The following is a 19,274-nucleotide window of genomic DNA, read 5'->3' on the forward strand; positions in this document are numbered from 1 at the left end:
TGTGCTGTAATCAATTGGTTTTGACAATATGGAGAAGACTGCATCAGTCAAGGACATGCCACTGTTACCTTGTGGGCTAAGCTGGTCTACTTCAGAAAACTATGCATAAGCAAAATCAGGCCGTAACTCCTGGAAGCAGGTTTCTTATATTCCCACAAGCTGTAAGCTAGTATGTCGTCATCTTGTGAGTGGTCAAACTAATTTGCTTCAAAACTGTTGGCTTCCCTCTTTGAGAGAAAGACACAAGCAATATTAGCTACAGAATGCCAAGCATTCCAGCTTTTACTCAAGAGTTTAATTAGGCACATTTAGGTTCCTCACCTGTACTGCCAGGTAAACCTAGATTAAAACACTAGCATGGTTCAAGCTGGTAGGCCAGTGTACAAACAGAGGTTTTTAAACTCTTTTTATTAAAAGACAGATATAGGTAGTAAGAAAGCTAAAACAAATTTCCATTAACTGTTAAACGAGTTCATGTTGAAAAAACTGATGCGGTCGCACTTGTAGACAGACGAAGACTGACTGCCGGGTCTTCTGCAGATTGTACAGCACTGTCAGAAGATATAGCAGAGGTCAACCTGCTCTCACCACGGGGGAGGATTCCAACAGGGCACCATAGGAAACGTGGATGTAAACATACTTTAGTTGGGTCCAATTGTAATTTTTTTTTTTTAAAAAGTGTTCTTAGTGCAAAAGTATCTTTTCAGACTAGTTACTTTAGTGAATGTGCATTCAGTATAATACAAAATGTTTAAAATGAACTTAAAAAAAAAAAAAAAAAAACATATACAAGAGTTAAAATGCCTTGAAGAGGCAAAAATGCTACTGTACAGGGAATGTCTGGTTTCTGATCAACCCTCCAATGCAGTATCCCTTCCTAGCTGCAGAATACCGTGTGAGAAGGCAATTAGGTGCCATGTCCAGAGAGATGTGCTACATGTAGGTGCTACTTCTGGCTGTATCTACATCACTGTGAGCTGGCATGTAAATTACCTATAAAGATACTTAAAACCACAGCACCACTGCCCTAATTAACGTTTGTGAGTTTTCTGCCCTCACTCATGTCTACGGCAGGTTTCATGGACTTAATTCTATATGTTTGCCCCCCACCCAAAAAGGCTTTAGCACAAAAGCAAGGGCAAAGCAGTGTGTCCAAATAACTTTCAAAAACGTTAGCATCCAAACTTGTGTGGTTTGATTTTGTAAAAAGCAGTATCCTTAATAAAAAGAATGACAAAATAGTGTGACAGCTGAAGCCTCTGCATTCATTTATCTACTACTCCTAGTGCGTGCAGAGATTTATCGGAAAACGTTCGTTGGTTATATGATCTTTCTAACACAGTGCCACTGGACACCATCAAGCCAAACTTTTAAATGCTGCCTGCTGCTGCTAAAAATGCTGGAATCAAGTATATTATGTATGTAGGTTATTGCTTGGAAATGCAGATTCTTTGGGTCTCTCTTCTTCACTCAAAGCGACACAAGAAAGCTGAGGGTGACATGGAAATGTCCTCTCTGCTGAAGAAAAGTCACCTTTTTCTAAAAGAAGCTGATACTATACTCTCTAATCCCCTGGTAAGAGTTATTCTTTATCAGGATTTTGCACATCTCTCATAATATTATTGCACTATAATATTGGTTATGAAACACAAAATATAAGATGTACAAGTTAAGGGGAGACTTTTCCTTTTGCTTTGCATATGTGAGAAAATATACAATCCTTATCCTCAAAGACAAAATACGAAAAACAAAACCCAAAAAATGTACTGTCGACAGACCTTCTTTGGCAGAAAACATTTAGAATTTTTAACCCATCAGACGCTGTGCTACTCTGTGCTTTTCACTTCACCGCAGGTGGTTTCATTGGGTTTCAGCTGTTACAGAAAAGTGGAAGCTGAACAATTACAACCAGTTTTCCTCCACGTACATATATTTTCACAATAAATGCATAGCAAAAAAGGAGTAAGAACTCACCGTTTAAGTATAGCTAAAATGAATGGATTGCAACAAAGGCAAGAACAAATCTTATGCCTTCAGGACCCGTTTGATGTGATGCACAGTGCAAGACTTAACATTTTAAATATATTGGTCTATTCCCAGTAGCTTCAGGGTTGAAAAAAAAAAACAAAAACCCCCCAACCCACTGCATTCTTAAAAGGGATACTGCAGCTTTCAGTACACTGTTCTCTGCAAAGTGCTGAAACGTTTCTTAAAATTCTCCATCCTCAACGGTGAAATGGTTTTGCTTCTTTCGAACATTCCAGTGTAAACACTCAGCTAGGCTGTCAAACCAGTCATTGATAGGGTCCCGGAAACAGATGGAAGGAACAGGGTAACATGAGGTAGTAATGCTAATACTGCAAATGAAAAAGCAGAGCAGAATTAGGGAAAGGGGCATCAGAACACGTGAGTTCTATATATTTACATGGCAAATCAGAGACAAGTTAAAGTGAATACCGACACCATGAAGCAACCTGATCAATAACATAAGCACTGTATAGGCTGACAGCTTCCACTATCTCAACTACAGAACATTTCGAAATCTAAGCTCCTGTGATGTCCATGGTGCTAAGATACAGAGACCAAGAGGACAGCCTTCAAAACATAAGACACATTTAAAGTTTCTCTATCTTAGATACTTTTACATCTTTGTAATGTTAGATGTAGTTTTTCTTGCATGTTGCTCGGATGAGCCTTTAATTATTCTTTATACCATCCAGCTTATTTTCGAACGAGAAAGACGCCCATATTTCGACCCAAATCGGGAGATGGGCGCCTTTCTCTCATGGGCGCCCAAATCGGTATAATCGAAAGCCGATTTTGGGCACCTCCAACTGCAGTCTGTCGCAGAAACGGACAAAGTTGACGGGGGCATGTCGGAGGCGTGGTGAAGGCGGGACTGGGGCGTGTTTATCGGCCAAGGAGAAATGGGTGCACTCGGCCGATAATCGAAAAAAGAAGGGCGCTAGAAGCGAGAATTTGGGTCACTTTTTCTGGACCTTTTTTTTCACGAACAAGTCCCCAAAAAGTGCCCCAACTGCCCAGATGACCACCGGAGGGAATCGGGGATGACCTCCCCTGACTCCCCCAGTGGTCACTAACTCCCTACCACCAAAAAAAAAAAAAGAACTTTAAAAACTTTTTTTTGCCAGCCTGTATGCCAGCCTCAAATGTCATACTCAGCTCCATCACAGCAGTATGCAGGTCCCTGGAGCAGTTGTTAGTGGGTGCAGTGGACTTCAGGCAGGTGGACCCAGACCCATCCCCCCCACCTATTAACACTTGTTCTGGTCAATGGGAGCCCTCCAAACCGCCCCCAAAACCCACTGTACCCACATCTAGGTGCCCCCCTTCAGCCATAAGTGCTATGTTAATGGTGTAGAGTTCTGGGGAGTGGGTTTTGGGGGGGGGAGGGGGATTTGGGGGGCTTAGCACCCAAGGTAAGGGAGCTATGGACTTGGGAGGTATTTTAATTTTTTTTTAATTGTTACAAGTGCCCCCTAGGGTGCCCGGTTGGTGTCCTGGCATGGGAGGGGGACCAGGGCACTACGAATCCTGGCCCCTCCCACGACCAAATGCCTTGGATTTGTTCGTTTTTGAGCTGGGCGCCTTCGGTTTCCATTATCGCTGAAAACCGATACCGCCCAGGCTCAAATCTGCCCAAATGCAATGCATTTGCCTGGCACAAACCGTATTATGGAAACAAAAGATGGACGTCCATCTTTTTCGAAAATACAGTCTGGCCCGTCCTCGGAGATAAACACCCATGGAGATGGGCGTTCGCATTCGATTATGCCCTTCCATGTGTACTAACAATAATCAAATTATAGTATATGATTACTATCAATATTAGGCATTTCTATTAGTAACTGAACAACTTAACTAAGCAGTGCATATTATCAGATATAAATGGAAGTTCTAAAATATTAAGGGCCCTGTTTACTAAGCAGCGTTATAGGCGCATTAACATTTTAAACATGCGTTAACCATGTGTGAGCCTACAATATCCCTATAGGCGCCTACATAGCGCATGCGCTAATTGTAGGCATGCGAAAAACACTAACGCACCTTAGTAAACAGGGCCCTAATGTAGGTAGTGGAAAATGTTGATAAATATTTAGCTATTCTAAAGAACAGCTTGCAAATTTTACAGCCAGAAAAAAAGTTTGTGCATTCCTAGCTTCAACCTAAGGGCAAGCAAACAACGTCAATTACAGCCAAAGAAAAAGCATAAGAGGAGGCAGCATCAATTAGCAATAGAGAGAATTACACAAATCCAAAGAGTAAACTACTAACAAGTTTCTCGATGCCAGCTTCTGATTCAGAATTTGATGTGCTGGCACTCTGCATAACATGCACACAAAACAAAGCATCTTAACAGCAAGGTTTGTCTTTGACTCAGATGTCTAGTGAATAAATTCTATACCAAAGACTGACTGAGGGTGGTGGATGGAAAAATTAGATTCTACCTGTTAATTTTCTTTCCTTTAGTCCAGAACCTGTGGGTTATATGTCCATTTATTATTTATTTATTTATGGCATTTATATCCCACATATTCCCACCCGCAGACAGGCCCAACGTGGCTTACAACAGTAAAGGGCTGAACAGGCATACATTAATTTGGCATAAACAATCAAGTATATGGAAGTAGGAGTGATCAGTAAGTAATTACAGAGAAGGGGAAGGGGTAAGAAAGTGGAGGATGTCATTAAGATAGGTACAGTACAACAGTTAGGGATGCAACGGCGGGATTTTAGTGTAAGCTATTCCAGCAGATGGAGAAGGAGAAACAAAATAGTTCTGTGTTATTTGCCCCTTAAGGGCACAGTGTAGCCTTAGATACTCAGTATTTTGACTGACAAAGCAATGGACCATGTATCACCCTTCCACTTGAGCTGCCACACTTAATATACTCATGCCAAAATATGGTCCTTAAACAATGTGTAAAGTTTAACTGTCACAGCAAAACTGAACCTGAAAAGAAACTTGAAAGCATATAAGCTAAAGAATTGAATTAGAGAAAGTAGAGTGGTTTAATAGCCGTTGAAATGCTAGGGCAGGCCTCGGCACAGGTCTGGTGGGTCTAAAAGAAAGGAAATTAGCAGGTAAGATCTAATTTCTCCTTCCTTAGCATTCTCATCAGACCAGTTCTGTGGGACATAGCAAAGTACTAAGTTTGATAAGACACCCATTTGAATGACCTTCTAGGCAATTTACAAACTAATTTAAAATGAAAGGAACGCCATATCTGATAGAAGAAAATAAGAAAAAAATACAATGTAAAAAAAGAACAGCAAAAAGTCTAGAAAGAAACATGTAAGCGTATATCCAGTGCTGTTCAGTTTGGTCCTAACCATCGGGCCAACAAATGACTGGAGCACAAGCAAGGTGAAAAACCAAAAGGGTGGGACTTCAAAATCCCTGCAAGTCTATGATCTTCTACAAACACAGCAAACACTCATGTCCGCAGAACAGGAGCATAAAGTCTGGTGAATGAAGAAATGACTATCCTGCTTATAATCGAACGAGAAAAACGCCCAAGTTCCGACCTAAATCGGGAGATGGACGTTTATCTCACAAAAACGAATAACGCGGTATAATCGAAAGCCGAACTTGGACGTTTTCAACTGCACTCCATCGCGGAAGCGTACAAAGTTGACGGAGGCGTGGTGAAGGCGGGACTGGGGCATGGTTATCACCCGAACAGAGATGGGCGCCTTTCGCCGATAATGGAAAAAAAGTATGCGTTTGTAGCTAGAATTTAGGGCACTTTTCCTGGACCCTGTTTTTTCACGAATAAGGCCCCAAAAAGTGCCCTAAATGACCAGATTACCCCCAAAGGGAATCGGGGATGACCTCCCCTGACTCCCCCAGTGGTCACTAACCCCCTCCCACCACAAAAAATGATGTTTCACAACTTTTTATTTTCACCCTCAAATGTCATACCCACCTCCCTGGCAGCAGTATGCAGGTCCCTGGAGCAGTTGTTAGGGGGTGCAGTGGACTTCAGGCAGATGGACCCAGGCCCATCCCCCCCCACCTGTTACAATTGTGCTGCTTAATGCTTAGTCGGCCAACCCCCCCAAACCCACTGTACCCACATGTAGGTGCCCCCCTTCACCCCTTAGGGCTATAGTAATGGTGTAGACTTGTGGGCAGTGGGTTTTGAGGGGGATTTGGGGGGATCAACACTCAAGGGAAGGGTGCTATGCACCTGGGAGCTCTTTTACATTTTTTTTTGTTTTTGTAAAAGTGCCCCCTAGGGTGCCCGGTTGGTGTCCTGGCATGTGAGGGGGACCAGTGCACTATGAATCCTGGCCCCTCCCACGAACAAATGCCTTGGATTTATTCGTTTTTGAGCTGGGCGCTTTCATTTTCCATTATCGCTGAAAAACAAAAACGCCGAGCTCACAAATTGTCGAATAAAACATGGACGTCTATTTTTTTCGAAAATACGGTTCGGTCCGCCCCTTCACAGACCCGTTCTCGGAGATAAACACCCATGGAGATAGACGTTTTCGTTCGATTATGCCCCTCTATGTGGCCTCTGTACCTACATCAGTCAGAACCCCATCACAACTTTGTCTACAAAGCCAAATACTTCCAAAATAAATGTTTCAGAAACTTCAACAAGGCGGCTTCCTCTTTACAGTGAGCTTTTGACAATTATTATTTTCTGTTCCCGAATATTAGCAGTCCTAGGGGAATGGTTCAACTTTCCAAGACTGGGTACATGAGTTTTCCTCTGGTAAAAACTACTATCAACTAATCAAAAGAAGCAGTAGAGAAAAACTGATGTACCAGAAACAAAAATAGCAGGAATGGAGGACGAAGGTGAAAGCAATGTCATGTAATACACCTGAGCGCTACCCCTAGTACCCACCTGAGGTTAACCCTGTGCCCACCTGTAGGGTTCTACCCAGCATTGCCCAGGACCGCCTGCTGGGTCCTTCTGCTGGCATACCCTCCACCCGCCTGCTGGGTCCCGCTTGCCTCTGGGCAAGTCTTCCACCTGCAAGTTATGTCCCCAGTGATGTCTAGGGACACTGACAGCCAGAATCCTGGGGCCCCACAGTTCCTAGAAAAACACTCACAGACCAAGAACACAAACTGCCAGGATTCTTAATCAGTCCAGGACAACAGAGCTAACACACTAATAGGTTTATTATTAAAGAAAAAAAAAAAAAAAAGAAAGAAAGGTCGAATAGTGAATGGTAACATTTTTAAACAGCAAACAGTAAGTAATAGGTAAAATAACAAAGATTTGGTGTTAAATCTAGCTGAACACGTTTTACTACCTAAGTAGTACCTGAGGAGAACAGAAAAAGAAGATGTTAATAGCAATTGAACGGGGTCTCAGTGCAGAGGTCCATTCTCTCCACACTCCCAACCGAGACTGAGTTCTAGCACATTCTGGGCTAGGTCTTGGGCTTCAGGGCCAGTCAGGGTACAGAACATTCGCCTTAAAAGTGTTTGGCCAATGTCACTGCAGGTTACTTTTCCCCCTCAGGGGTTTTCCTCTTTTCTTTGGGTGGAAGGTAAGCTACAAAGAAAACAGACTTCTGCTAAAGCTATAATGCAGAGGACAAACACCACCTGCTGGCCAAATAAGAGAAATACACTAAAGGGGAAAAGTGTCATAAAGCAACAATACACATCACAAAGCACAAAAGCAGGGCTGGTCAAACCCAGTAAGCGGGGTCAGCGCCGCAGGGGGGCGCCTGCCTTCAAGGGCGCCGCTGCGCCGCCATACCGGCCGCCCTTGATGCTTTAAATCTTTAATTTACCTCAGTTCCAGCAGCCGCATCTTTTGAAAGCCCTGCCCCGTCTCTAGCCTTCCCTCCCTTCGTGAGTTCGTTCCGTAGTCCCGCCTTCTGATGTCATTTCCTCGAGGGGGGACTGCAGAACAAACTCACGAAGGGAGGGAAGGCTAGAGACGGGGCAGGGCTTTCAAATGATGCGGCTGCTGGAACTGAGGTAAATTAAAGATTTAAAGCACCAAGGGCGGCGGGGGATGGGGGCGAAGGAGAATCGCTGGACAGGGGCAGGGTGGGAGAAGAGAGAAAGGAGATGCTGGGGGGGGGGCGTGCGGGCGCCAACTCATAGTCTGCAGGGGGGCGCCAGAGACCCTAGGACCGGCCCTGCACAAAAGTCCCCAGTTTTGCCACAAGCATAGACAAAAACTGCTATTCTGAAAAACGGAGTTATTCTTCAAATCTACACCTTCTATCAAGAATATTCTCTAGAGCAGGGGTTCTCAACCCAGTCCTCAGAACATACTCAGTCAGTCTGGTTTTCAAAATATCCCCAATGAATATGCATAGATAAATTTACATGTACTGCCTCCACTGTCTGTGCATCTCTCTCATGCGTATGTACTGTGAGTATCCTGGAATCCAGATTGGTCGGGTGTGTCCCAAGGAATGGGTTCTTTTCTTCTTTTGTTACATTTGTACCCCGCGCTTTCCCACTCATGGCAGGCTCAATGCGGCTTACATGGGGCAATGGAGGGTTAAGTGACTTGCCCAGAGTCACAAGGAGCTGCCTGTGCCTGAAGTGGGAATCGAACTCAGTTCCTCAGTTCCCCAGGACCAAAGTCCACCACCCTAACCACTAGACCACTAGTCACATTCCACGTTGAGAACCCCTGTTCTAGGGTATAAGGCCTTTTAACACACTCAGAGAAAACACCGTCTCTCCAAGATGAAATACAACTTTTCTGCAGAGGTGAAGAAGGAATACAAAACATAAGTGTTGTCTCGCAGTGAAGTACACACAACTGAAAGTTCCAAGGAGTATCCAAACTGTCTCAAAAACAAGACCAAACTGTTATTTAAAGAAGATAAACTTCTGTGTTACCTATGCAGGAGTCTGAGACCTAACAAGGTTATGATAGTAACTAGGCTGTAGAAAGAGGAAAAAAAATGCTATTTCTGCCTGGTACGCTTACAGGCTAGTGACATTCTAGCTGGCCCTACATGGGTAGATTGCCACCAACCCAAAGCAGGGTTGACAAGACTTCCTACACCTAATCCTGGTCTCTGAAGGGGAAAAACTCACAAGTACTAAGCCATACAAGAGAGCAAAGCATCATACTTCAAGAACCAATCTGTGCTAAAAGAATCCTCTCTTCTGTGGAGTCGCAGCAGTTGATTAATATTGATATAGTACAGCATATAAAAATCAAGGACTTCAAGTCCAGAATGGCACTATTAAACTATCATGCCCGAGTGAGCTGAACTCTGCAAAAGCCCCTGAGATAACATCAAGGGGATGTGGAAAAATATATCCCAGCTTAGAAGACAGGGCTGCAGAAACGTGTACAGATGTTCACATCCAACCAACTTGCACTAAGGGAAACATTGGAGATAGCTGATATTTCTAAATAGAACTGAACTAACTTAACCGTCTGAAACAATCAGTCAGAAAGAGACTCAATCTCATGGATCTAAATATGTTTCAGGAGAGGAAGGCTAAATGTTTAGAAAACTAGGAATAAGTGCTGCTGACTGAACAAGAGATTCCCCAAAGGAGCAAAAAGAATTTTGACGCTTGTGTACCAACATAAGAAGTTTGAATTGTATATGTGCAGAACTGAATGAAATAAAGAAATGCCAACCATTGCAAGAAACCTGTGGATCCCAGACCTCAAAAAAAAAAAAAAAAAAAAAAGGTATAAGAACATAGCCATACTGGGTCAGACCAATGGTCCATCTAGCCCAGTATCTTTCTTCAAAAAGTGGCCAATCCAGGTCACAAGTACCTGGCAGAAACCCAATTAGTAGCAACATTCCACGTTACCAATCCCAGGGCAAGCAGTAGCTTCCCCCATGTCCATCAATAACAAACTACAGACTTTTCCTCCAGGAACTTATCTAAACCTTTTTTAAACCCAGGCACGCTAACTGCCATTACCACATCCTCCAGTAGCGAGTTCCAGAGCTTAACTATTCTTTGAGTGAAAAAATATTTCCTCCTATTTGTTTTAAAAGTATTTCCATGAAATTTCATGGACTGTCCCTTGGTCTTTGTACTTTTTGAAAGAGTGAAAAATCGATCCACTTCTGCCCGTTCTACACCACTCAGGATTTTATAGACCTCAATCATATCCCCCTCAGCTTTCTCTTTTCCAAGCTGAAGAGCCCTAACCTCTTTAGCCTTTTTTCATTTGGGAGGAGTTCCAGCCCCTTTATCAATTTGGTCACTCTTCTTTGAACCTTTTTGTCTGTTTTAGCCTTGAAAATTAAGCATGGGCCAAATTTGGGATGTCCTGTATGACCAGGAGTGAGGGTGAGCGCACCCTGAGAAAGGAGGCTTGATCAGAGGATCCACCTTGGACACTGGCAGCTGAGTCGCTGTTTGTGTGCTTTGGCTAGGCCACCAGTCATACGCGAGTTGTATCATAACAAAGTCCACTGCTTCAGCCTAATGTGCAACCCAGGCAAATGCACTTGCTGGTTAAGCTCTCAACATACTCCCCGTGCTCCCCTGGGTACAGCCAGAGAAAGCATAGTCTTCCAGGTGAAGTAAGAGTGCAAACTCTCAACTGCTACTCTTAAGTAACAGTGTATTCTGGGTAATAACTGCTGCAGTACAAGGAATTCTGATCCCCTTTGAGGCAAGTGTCACCAGATGTGGTGGTGGGGGGAACCCCCAAACCTTATATTTCACCCTTTAAAGAAATAGCAGCAGAGACAATTAGGAGGTGGAGGACAGAACTCAGACTCCACTGAGTATCACCCCAGCTCCAATGTAAATTTCTCATACTCTCTCTCTCTTTTTTTTTTTTTTAATGGAAGGCAAATCTCACAGAAGGGACTTCCTACTTTACTGACACACAGTTTCCCACTGGGTCAGGAATTACATGATCCATTTGTTGCATCCACTGAAGACAGTCAAGTACTGAGCACCTGAGGCTGCAGTGTCATTAAAGGGCAAATCAAACAGAACTATTTCTCTGTCTCTATCCGCTGGTTAATGGACATAACCAACAGGTTCTGGACTGGTCTAGTGAGGATGCTAAGGAAGGTCTGCTGTCATTAGAACTACTACAATGATACAGTTATTGCTTGCCACTATACAGTCCAGTAACTGAATAAACAATGCACCAAGTGACCTTTCTGCATCTATTTCTTGACCAAAGGAGTCAGGGACAAAAAAGTCACAGGTGCAACTCTTCCAGGCACAAGACCGTATGCAGTGCTAATGCAAGAAAAAAAAAACCCAGCTAACTGCCAAAACAATTTTAAAAAAATGCCAAGAGATCTCCCAAACTTGAAAAATTAAGCATTAAACTAATAGTGATTGTCTTGATAAATTATCTGGCAGAATCAACTATATTTTCAAGATTGCCTGGCAGAATAATTACAAATTAAAGGGTAGTATAACAAATAGGGGTCCAATAATTATGACAGTCATTGGGTATAAAGAAGGACAGAGATGGTTCTGACCCTCACATTTCTCACCTGTCTCCATGGCAGACTTCTTGTCTTTTCCTCCCATCAAATGAAACCCAGGCCGTATTCCTGGCATCTGGTGAAAGCATGATCTGAAGGAAAAGGAAAGTACAGGACAAGGAACATATCAGATCGCAGAGTGGGAGCGTAGCAGTGAATTTGGGGAGCTGAAGACAAACTGACAGCACTTCATTCAGGGGACCAATCTAGAGTAGAGGACTAGACTAATGGGACTGAGAAACAAGGAAACCAGGTTCAAATCTCACTGCTGCCTGTTGTGATCTTGAACAAATCATTTGGCCCTCCATTGCCTAGGGTATAAATTTAAAGTTCTCAGGGGACATGGAAATACCTACTGTACCTGAGAAAGGTATGAGCTATATCCAAATCCCCTTTACAAAATAGTGGATATCTGGTTAGAGCCTCAGTGCCACAAATATCACTAAGCTGCTTTAATTTCACTCCTTCACCTCACTTGGCACATCTCTTACTCCTTCCAGTCTAACTAAGCTCTACTACATCAACACATAAACCACCTGCTCAGGTTACCACTAGCTGCATGCAGTACACTAATTATTTTCGTTTTAGTGTACATTATGGGTATGGGTTACTGCAACTCACATTGCTCATTATTAATCCAGAAGTGACACAGTAAGTCAAGCCTACTGTGAGCCATGTACATTCTGGAAATTATTCCCAAATAAAAAGTTGTTTGAGTAACTTAAAGGGAACAAGAAGAGAATGTTAGATGGCTTTATTGGATGTGATGAAAATACATTAAAATTGAAGTATAAATTGGAAGAGGGAAGAGTCCAAATAGACCAGATTCGCTCCTGAAATATGCATTAGCCCCTGACGCAAGCAGCAGTGCTGAAGCTTATCGGACAATTCATCAGGATTGTAATAACTAACTCTCTCTTGACTTTTGGACTCTTCCCTCCTACAATTTCATGCTTCAATTTTAGTGTATTTTCTTTGTGTTCAATAAAACCATCTAACAGCTCCAGCTGATTCTTGTTCCCTCTGCTCTCTCATTTGAGTCTTCTGCTGTAGTTGGGTATGTCTCTATTTTAAAGGGTAACCAAAACCAGTTGGGGTCTGGCCCATCCCCTGAACAGTGGTCTTGTAAATTGTCAAAGCAGAGAAGTGATCCCCCAGTTGCTCTTGCCCATGTCCTGTCAGCAAACTGGATGCCACGAAACTGTCACTGGAGGTTGTGGCAGCCATTCTGAAACTGGAAACAGCACATGCAGGAGAGGAGGGAAAGGAGAGAGGTTCAAGGGAGAGCAAGCACAAATTTCAGATCCAGCTGAGAATGCACTGGTATTTTCAGGGGAAACCGAAACAAGGCCAAACAAGAATTATGGGCCAGTTTTGGCAATGAAGCTTAAATCGAAACTTGGCCAGCCTCTATTCTATTGTCCTTCAGTATATTAGAGAAAAATCTGGTTTCTTTTCCAAACTGGATCTCTCTGCTTATTGGGAGACTGAGCAGCATAGGAACCAACTTTTCAAAAAGAAATGGTGGTGCTAAAGCCAATGGAAATTACCCCTGCCTTGACACAAAGAGTTTGCTCAATACTGGGGATGCTCAAGCACCCACAGCACCCAAAGAGTTGGCTCCTCTACTCAGCAGGAAGAGCAGGCTATCCTCAGTTTGGGATATGGAGGATGTCTCTGATGTACTTATGACAACGGCCATTTTGTTTTGCTTTCTCTGTACTGATTTTTTTTAAAATGTGCTCTATATATGTTTCTACAAGTTTAAAATTTATTAAAGAAAAGTGTTTAATAAAACAAATTTGCCAGCTTTGTGTTAAGATGATGTAACGTGCGTGTGTGTGTGCATATTCTAGACTCTACAGTCTGAGAATTATATTTTGAACTCTAACACCAAGTAAGGCTTCTAGGGATCAACATTTGCCAAAAGGGACCATTTTGTTGAGAATTAAAGGTATTCAGATGGCAGCACCACACAGGCATAATATTTGCAGCTTTATTTCTGTAATCAACACTACAACTGGAATACAAATAAATATTTATATTAAACATCGCCTTAAAATAGTTTTATTTCTTTACTTCTGGGTGCAAAATATACATATAACATTTTTTTAAAGGGTTTCTGACCTTGACCTCTACGCCAGCAGGGACAACAATGGGTCTGAAAGATAACGAGTGGGGACAGATGGGGGTAATCATTATTGCAGGAACATTGGGATGGATCATGGAGGCTCCTGCAGCAGCAGCATAAGCAGTGCTCCCTGTTGGCGTAGACACGATTATTCCTGTGAAGGAAAAGGAATCAAACACACTTCATATTAATTGACAGAAAGAGACGGGTTCAAAAAAGCAACAGCAAGGACAAAAGGGAAAACCCTATGAAGGTTAATCACAAATCTCCTTACCCAAGGACAGTACAGATTGCACCACTATAAAAGCCCCTGGAAAACTGCCTATAGCCCTTGACACAGTAGCACCTGTCCCTGATAAAAACTGTTTTCAGCTATACTGTACTACTCTCAAGACCTTGGGAAAAATAAAAGTTGAATAGGTGTTTTCAGATTCAAAACACACTGTTAAGAGGATCCTTAAACACAGCTTCGTAGCAGCCCCCAAAGCCCCGATTATGAAATAAAAGTACTACTTGGGGGGGGGGGGGGGGTCAAAACACTGACTCTTCCATAACAAATATAAATTGATCTCTTTGCGGTCACAGCAGCTCTGTGTTCATGGGCTGGTGAATGATGCAGGAGTTTCTTATTTTGCAATTAGTTAAAGGTTTATACCATCTCCTTGCACCGTTGTTATGAGGTGTCCATCCAGAAAGACATCTACATTGGAGAGGTACGACGAGGGACCTCGGTCCACGACTACTTCATTTAGGACCTGTACAAGAAGAGCATGTGGCACTGGTAACCCATATTCAGTAATCCTTGGAAGTAAATAATGACTCAAACTGGCTTTAATCTGAACGATCTAAACAAAAAGAACATTTCAACTGGCCACCATTTTTCTTACTGAATGTTTGCACCTGCATTCCATTTTATAGGTAACTCAGGGCCGCTTTGCCGTGTGCCAATCCAGCACTACTGGTAGCCCGGCGGTACTGACTATCCCCAAACGTGTGCCATTTCCGGCACTGAAAAAAAATACTTTTACATTTTTAGCGCCAGGGGCGCTGCCCAGTTACCACCGGGTTAGCACAGGAGCCCTTACTGCCTTCCTAAATAGGCGACGGAAAGGGCTCCCCTGGGAAATGGCCACACAGCAAGTGATTCATTTACTGCATGGCAATTTCCTTTAACCCACTGTGGGAAAAAGGGGCCTCGGTGCATGGCAAATCCACACCCCAACGCTACCGCGCAGGGCCACTTTTATCGCAGCTTTGTAAAAAGGGCCCTCAGTGATTAAGCTACAAGTCCCTATCGTTTGTTGGGGCTTGTTAAGGATGGCTAATAATACCTAGGAAATATAAATACTCTCTCTTGAATATACAATCCATTTGGTACATGGCAAACAAATTAGCTTAAGCACAAAGGAAAACACTTGACTCCTTGCCTTAGTAACACAAAGGAAGATCACTCCTCTTTTTACAGCCGGTGACTGTTCTGCATAGGTTATAATTATATTAATGTAAGTTTCACAACCTGTGTATAAATCATCTCTAAAATGCGTCATAGTCCCTAAAATAGGAAGCTTCAGGTCATGTTGGAAACACACACCCTCCCAGCACTGTTTTGCTTCTGGGATTGCACATTTCACAAAATACCATCCAGGGCTTGAACTGACCTGATACTTTATTTGCTTACACAGCTCCTTCTCCAGGACTCCATTTTCTTCTATGTGATTCTGAAGGGCCAGTTTCTTCTCTCGGTGCTCCTTTACCACTTTTACTTTCAGTCTGCTACGGAGGACAAGTGCAGCATTGCCTGAAGTCAGAATTCAAAACAAAAGAGAAATTATTATTCTAGGAAAAGACAGACACTCACAATAGTATCATTTTGCAGCTTTAGGGAAGAGTGGCCTAGTGGTTAGGGTGGTGGACTCTGGTCCTGGGGAACTGAGTTCGATTCCCACTTCAGGCACAGGCAGCTCCTTGTGACTCTGGGCAAGTCACTTAACCCTCCATTGCCCCATGTAAGCCGCATTGAGCCTGCCATGAGTGGGAAAGCGCAGGGTACAAATGCAACAAAAATAAAATAGATACTACTGGAGATTCTACATGGAATGTTGCTACTATTGGAGATTCTACATGGAATGTTGCTATTCCAATAGCAGGAATGTAGAAGGCTGCGCAGGCTTCTGTTTCTGTGATTCTGACGTCCTGCACGTATGTGCAGGACGTCAGACTCACAGAAGCAGAAGCCTGCGCGGCCACATTGGTGATCTGCAAGGGCCGACTTCTACATGGAATGTTGCTAGTGGAATAGCAACATTCCATGTAGAATCTCAAATAGTAGCAACAGTGGAGGAGTGGCCTAGTGGTTAGGGTGGTGGACTTTGGTCCTGAGGAACTGAGTTCGATTCCCACTTCAGGCACAGGCAGCTCCTTGTGACTCTGGGCAAGTCACTTAACCCTCCATTGCCCCATGTAAGCTGCATTGAGCCTGCCATGAGTGGGAAAGCGCAGGGTACAAATGTAACAAAAATAAAATAGATACTATTGGAGAGTCTACATGGAATGTTGCTACTATTGGAGATTCTACATGGAATGTTGCTATTCTACTAGCAACATTCCATGTAGAAGCCTGCACGGCCACGTTGGTGATGTGCAAGGGTAGACTTCTACATGGAATGTAGCAACATTCCATGTAGAATCTCAAATAGTAGCAACAGTGGAGGAGTGGCCTAGTGGTTAGGGTGGTGGACTTTGGTCCTGAGGAACTGAGTTGGATTCCCACTTCAGGCACAGGCAGCTCCTTGTGACTCTGGGCAAGTCACTTAACCCTCCATTGCCCCATGTAAGCCGCATTGAGCCTGCCATGAGTGGGAAAGTGCGGGGTACAAATGTAACAAAAAAAAAAAAATTCTGAGGTTTGAAAACTATTGCAAAAAAATTGGGCTTTCAAAGGACCACAAAAACCAATGAAATATTCTACAAGCTAAGTAGAATTTTTACTGTGGAGATAAGCAACCTAACCCCTATTATTTTTTCAGTCCAAGTAACCTACATTCATGGAAAACTATCCTATCTCCTAATATCAAGAAGGAAAACATTGGATGTAAAAGAGAAAACTACCCTGGTCTTCAGGATAGCCTTACTTAACATTTATGGGTTTGTCTACATCATTTTCAGGTTGTCCTGAAAAACAGGCCTCTTTGGGAACTATGTATTATGAACCAATGGCTTAACCTCAAACATAAAAGTGTCCTACTGGTCCCTTTAGACATTTAGGGCCCTGTTTACTAAGCCGCGCTAGTATTTTTAGCGTATGCACAACGCTAATCGCCCATATGTTCCTATGGGCAACTTAGCGCGTGATAATCATTAGCCCTTGCTAAAAACGCTAACATGCCCTTAGCGCTGATTAGTAAACAGGGCCCTTAATAATATGTTATACCACAGTAGCTAACACACTTTACCTCATTTTAAACAATATTTTTTCCTTGCTGCAAAACACTGAAACCACAGATAAAGCTAAAATAGTACGACCCACACCACACCTAATTCATAATGGGACAATCCAAGGTGACTAGGTTAAAAAGAAAAATCTCCAAAAAAGGTTCTAAGCCTTTCAGAGCTTTTATTTCACAAGTAAAGGTGTTTACCTTCTATAACCTGAGTTACTTGGGTCTGAAAGTTGTCAAAGTTAAAAGGGGTAAGGAAGCCAAGTGATCCCAGATGAAAAGCCATAACAGGAGGCACGCTACCCTGCTGACAGAAATGGAATTCAAGAGATGTTACAGTGCTATACAATATCATCCCACTTAACATAAATTCAGGATTTGAGTGTATTACAGGCTATGCAGTTGGGCCCTGGGAAGCAAAACCAATGAGCTTTGTTGGTTCCCAAAATATCTAAAGCTTTGGAAACTCCTGTCTCTTCCTGCTCTTAACCAGTCATAGGACTTGTCTTGGCAGGAGGGGAAGAAAAACAGGCAAATAATACGACAGGCATAACAAACAAACAAGCAACAAAAATACACAGCAGCAAGCAGTATGCAGACATTTCTGATCCTTCAGGGGTTTTTTTTGTACCTCATTCTAAAATTCCTAGTAAACCATCTCATCTCATAAAATAAGAATGACAGATGCCACTCCAGGGGCAAATGTACAAACAGCAAGAGATGAATAGTTGTTAAAAGACTCCTAGCTAGATGCCCTTAAATAATGGCTGGCCCATGAAATCAGAAATTATTGGCAAAAAAAGGGGCTGAATGAAAAGCTGTGATTAAAACTCCCCTTATCATATCAGTAGATAATTCTTTATTGGAAAAACATTTCTACAGATATACCTGAAAAAGTGAAGACGCATACAGCAAGGTCCCATCACCTCCAAGGCATATGATAAAATCTATCTGATCTGAGATATCATCATAATCTAAAGAAAAATACACATACGTTTTTTAATAAAAAACTCCAAGACCTCAAACTATGATGAGCAGACTCATTTACGTTTCTATTTTCAATTTCTCTTTTTCATTAGGCATTCTAGTACAAAATTACTGACACAGTAACCAAGTAAAATGAAATGCATTAATGGGTAGATCGTGTGTCTGAGAGGCATCTAGTTGTCCTTTGGGCTATGCAAGGTTTTTACTGTCCCTTTTTAATTTTCCTCTGTTTCAGTCCCTATCAGTTAGATGAAAGAATGTAATAACTAATGATGACAGAAACCAAATGTTAACAGGAAGAAAGGCAAATGCATTGGGAGAGACATTGGACATTGTACGACAGCAGCAGGAGACAGACCTGCTGCTGCAGGGAGTCAAGGATAGCCTCCATAACCCTTACCTCCCCCCTACTATGCAATGAACTATAACCAAGTTTATGTACTAGAATACCACTCTCACATATATACACCTTTAAATTGGTTGAATTCCCTGCTTAGCAGTCATCAACCTCAAGAGGCAAGGGCCATTTACTCTTTCATTAAACAACTGTCTGGGTTTAGAAGAATTGTCACTTAATATCTTTACCTTCACTGAAAGTGCAAAATTTCTTCTTTACTGGCCCAAAAATATCATCATTCATTATAGCAGGGTCTTCTATCACTTTTTTTTCTACATAAACTATCATATTCTTCTCCTAGAAGAATCAAAACATTGCATGTTAATAAGAAATCCACAGTTTTTAAAATGAGCCTGTTTTATTACACTCACAAGTTTTGATTTAAAAGCTCCTACATGAGAAAAAGAAATAGATCAATTTAGAAAAGAAGGGAAATGGGACTTGATAAACTGCCTGAGGTGCAGGACGTCAGACTTACAGAAACAGAAGCCTGCGTGGCTGCGTTGCTAATTTGCAAGGGCAGGCTTCTACATGGAATGTTGCTAGTGGAATAGCAACATTCCATGTAGAATCTCAAACAGTAGCAACAGAATCTCAATAGTAGCAACATTCCATCTAGAATCACCAATAGGGAAAGGGAAATGGGACTTGATATACCGCCTTTCTGAGGTTTTTCAACTACATTCAAAGTGTTTTATATATATTCAGGTACTTATTTTGTACCAGGGGGCAATGGAGGGTTAAGTGACTTGCCCAGAGTCACAAGGAGCTGCAGTGGGAATTGAACCCAGCTCCCCAGGATCAAAGTCCACTGCACTAACCACTAGGCTACTCCTCCACTCCAGCTAAGGGGTCCCTTTATAAA

At 42.5% G+C, this 19,274-nt stretch overlaps 1 protein-coding gene across 4 annotated transcripts in view; it reads right to left on the bottom strand.

Annotated features, from left to right (window-relative positions):
• Window positions 1-412: 412 nt before the first annotated feature.
• Window positions 413-19,274, bottom strand: part of NADK (NAD kinase) — a 49,864-nt gene continuing 31,002 nt past the window's right edge. For 3 of the 4 annotated variants that reach the window (XM_030222201.1, XM_030222202.1, XM_030222204.1), the window contains 8 exons: window positions 18,598-18,706; window positions 17,914-17,999; window positions 17,227-17,332; window positions 15,247-15,386; window positions 14,244-14,343; window positions 13,585-13,742; window positions 11,467-11,549; window positions 413-2,357 (listed from right to left, as the gene is read on the bottom strand). In XM_030222201.1, the coding sequence (XP_030078061.1) occupies window positions 2,210-2,357; window positions 11,467-11,549; window positions 13,585-13,742; window positions 14,244-14,343; window positions 15,247-15,386; window positions 17,227-17,332; window positions 17,914-17,999; window positions 18,598-18,706 (930 nt within the window). In that variant the 3' untranslated portion in view covers window positions 413-2,209. The remainder of the gene's footprint in view (window positions 2,358-11,466; window positions 11,550-13,584; window positions 13,743-14,243; window positions 14,344-15,246; window positions 15,387-17,226; window positions 17,333-17,913; window positions 18,000-18,597; window positions 18,707-19,274) is intronic. The other variant, XM_030222203.1, reaches the window with a different exon arrangement.

The sequence above is a fragment of the Microcaecilia unicolor genome, chromosome 13 (assembly GCF_901765095.1).
Source record: "Microcaecilia unicolor chromosome 13, aMicUni1.1, whole genome shotgun sequence".
NCBI lineage: Eukaryota > Metazoa > Chordata > Amphibia > Gymnophiona > Siphonopidae > Microcaecilia > Microcaecilia unicolor.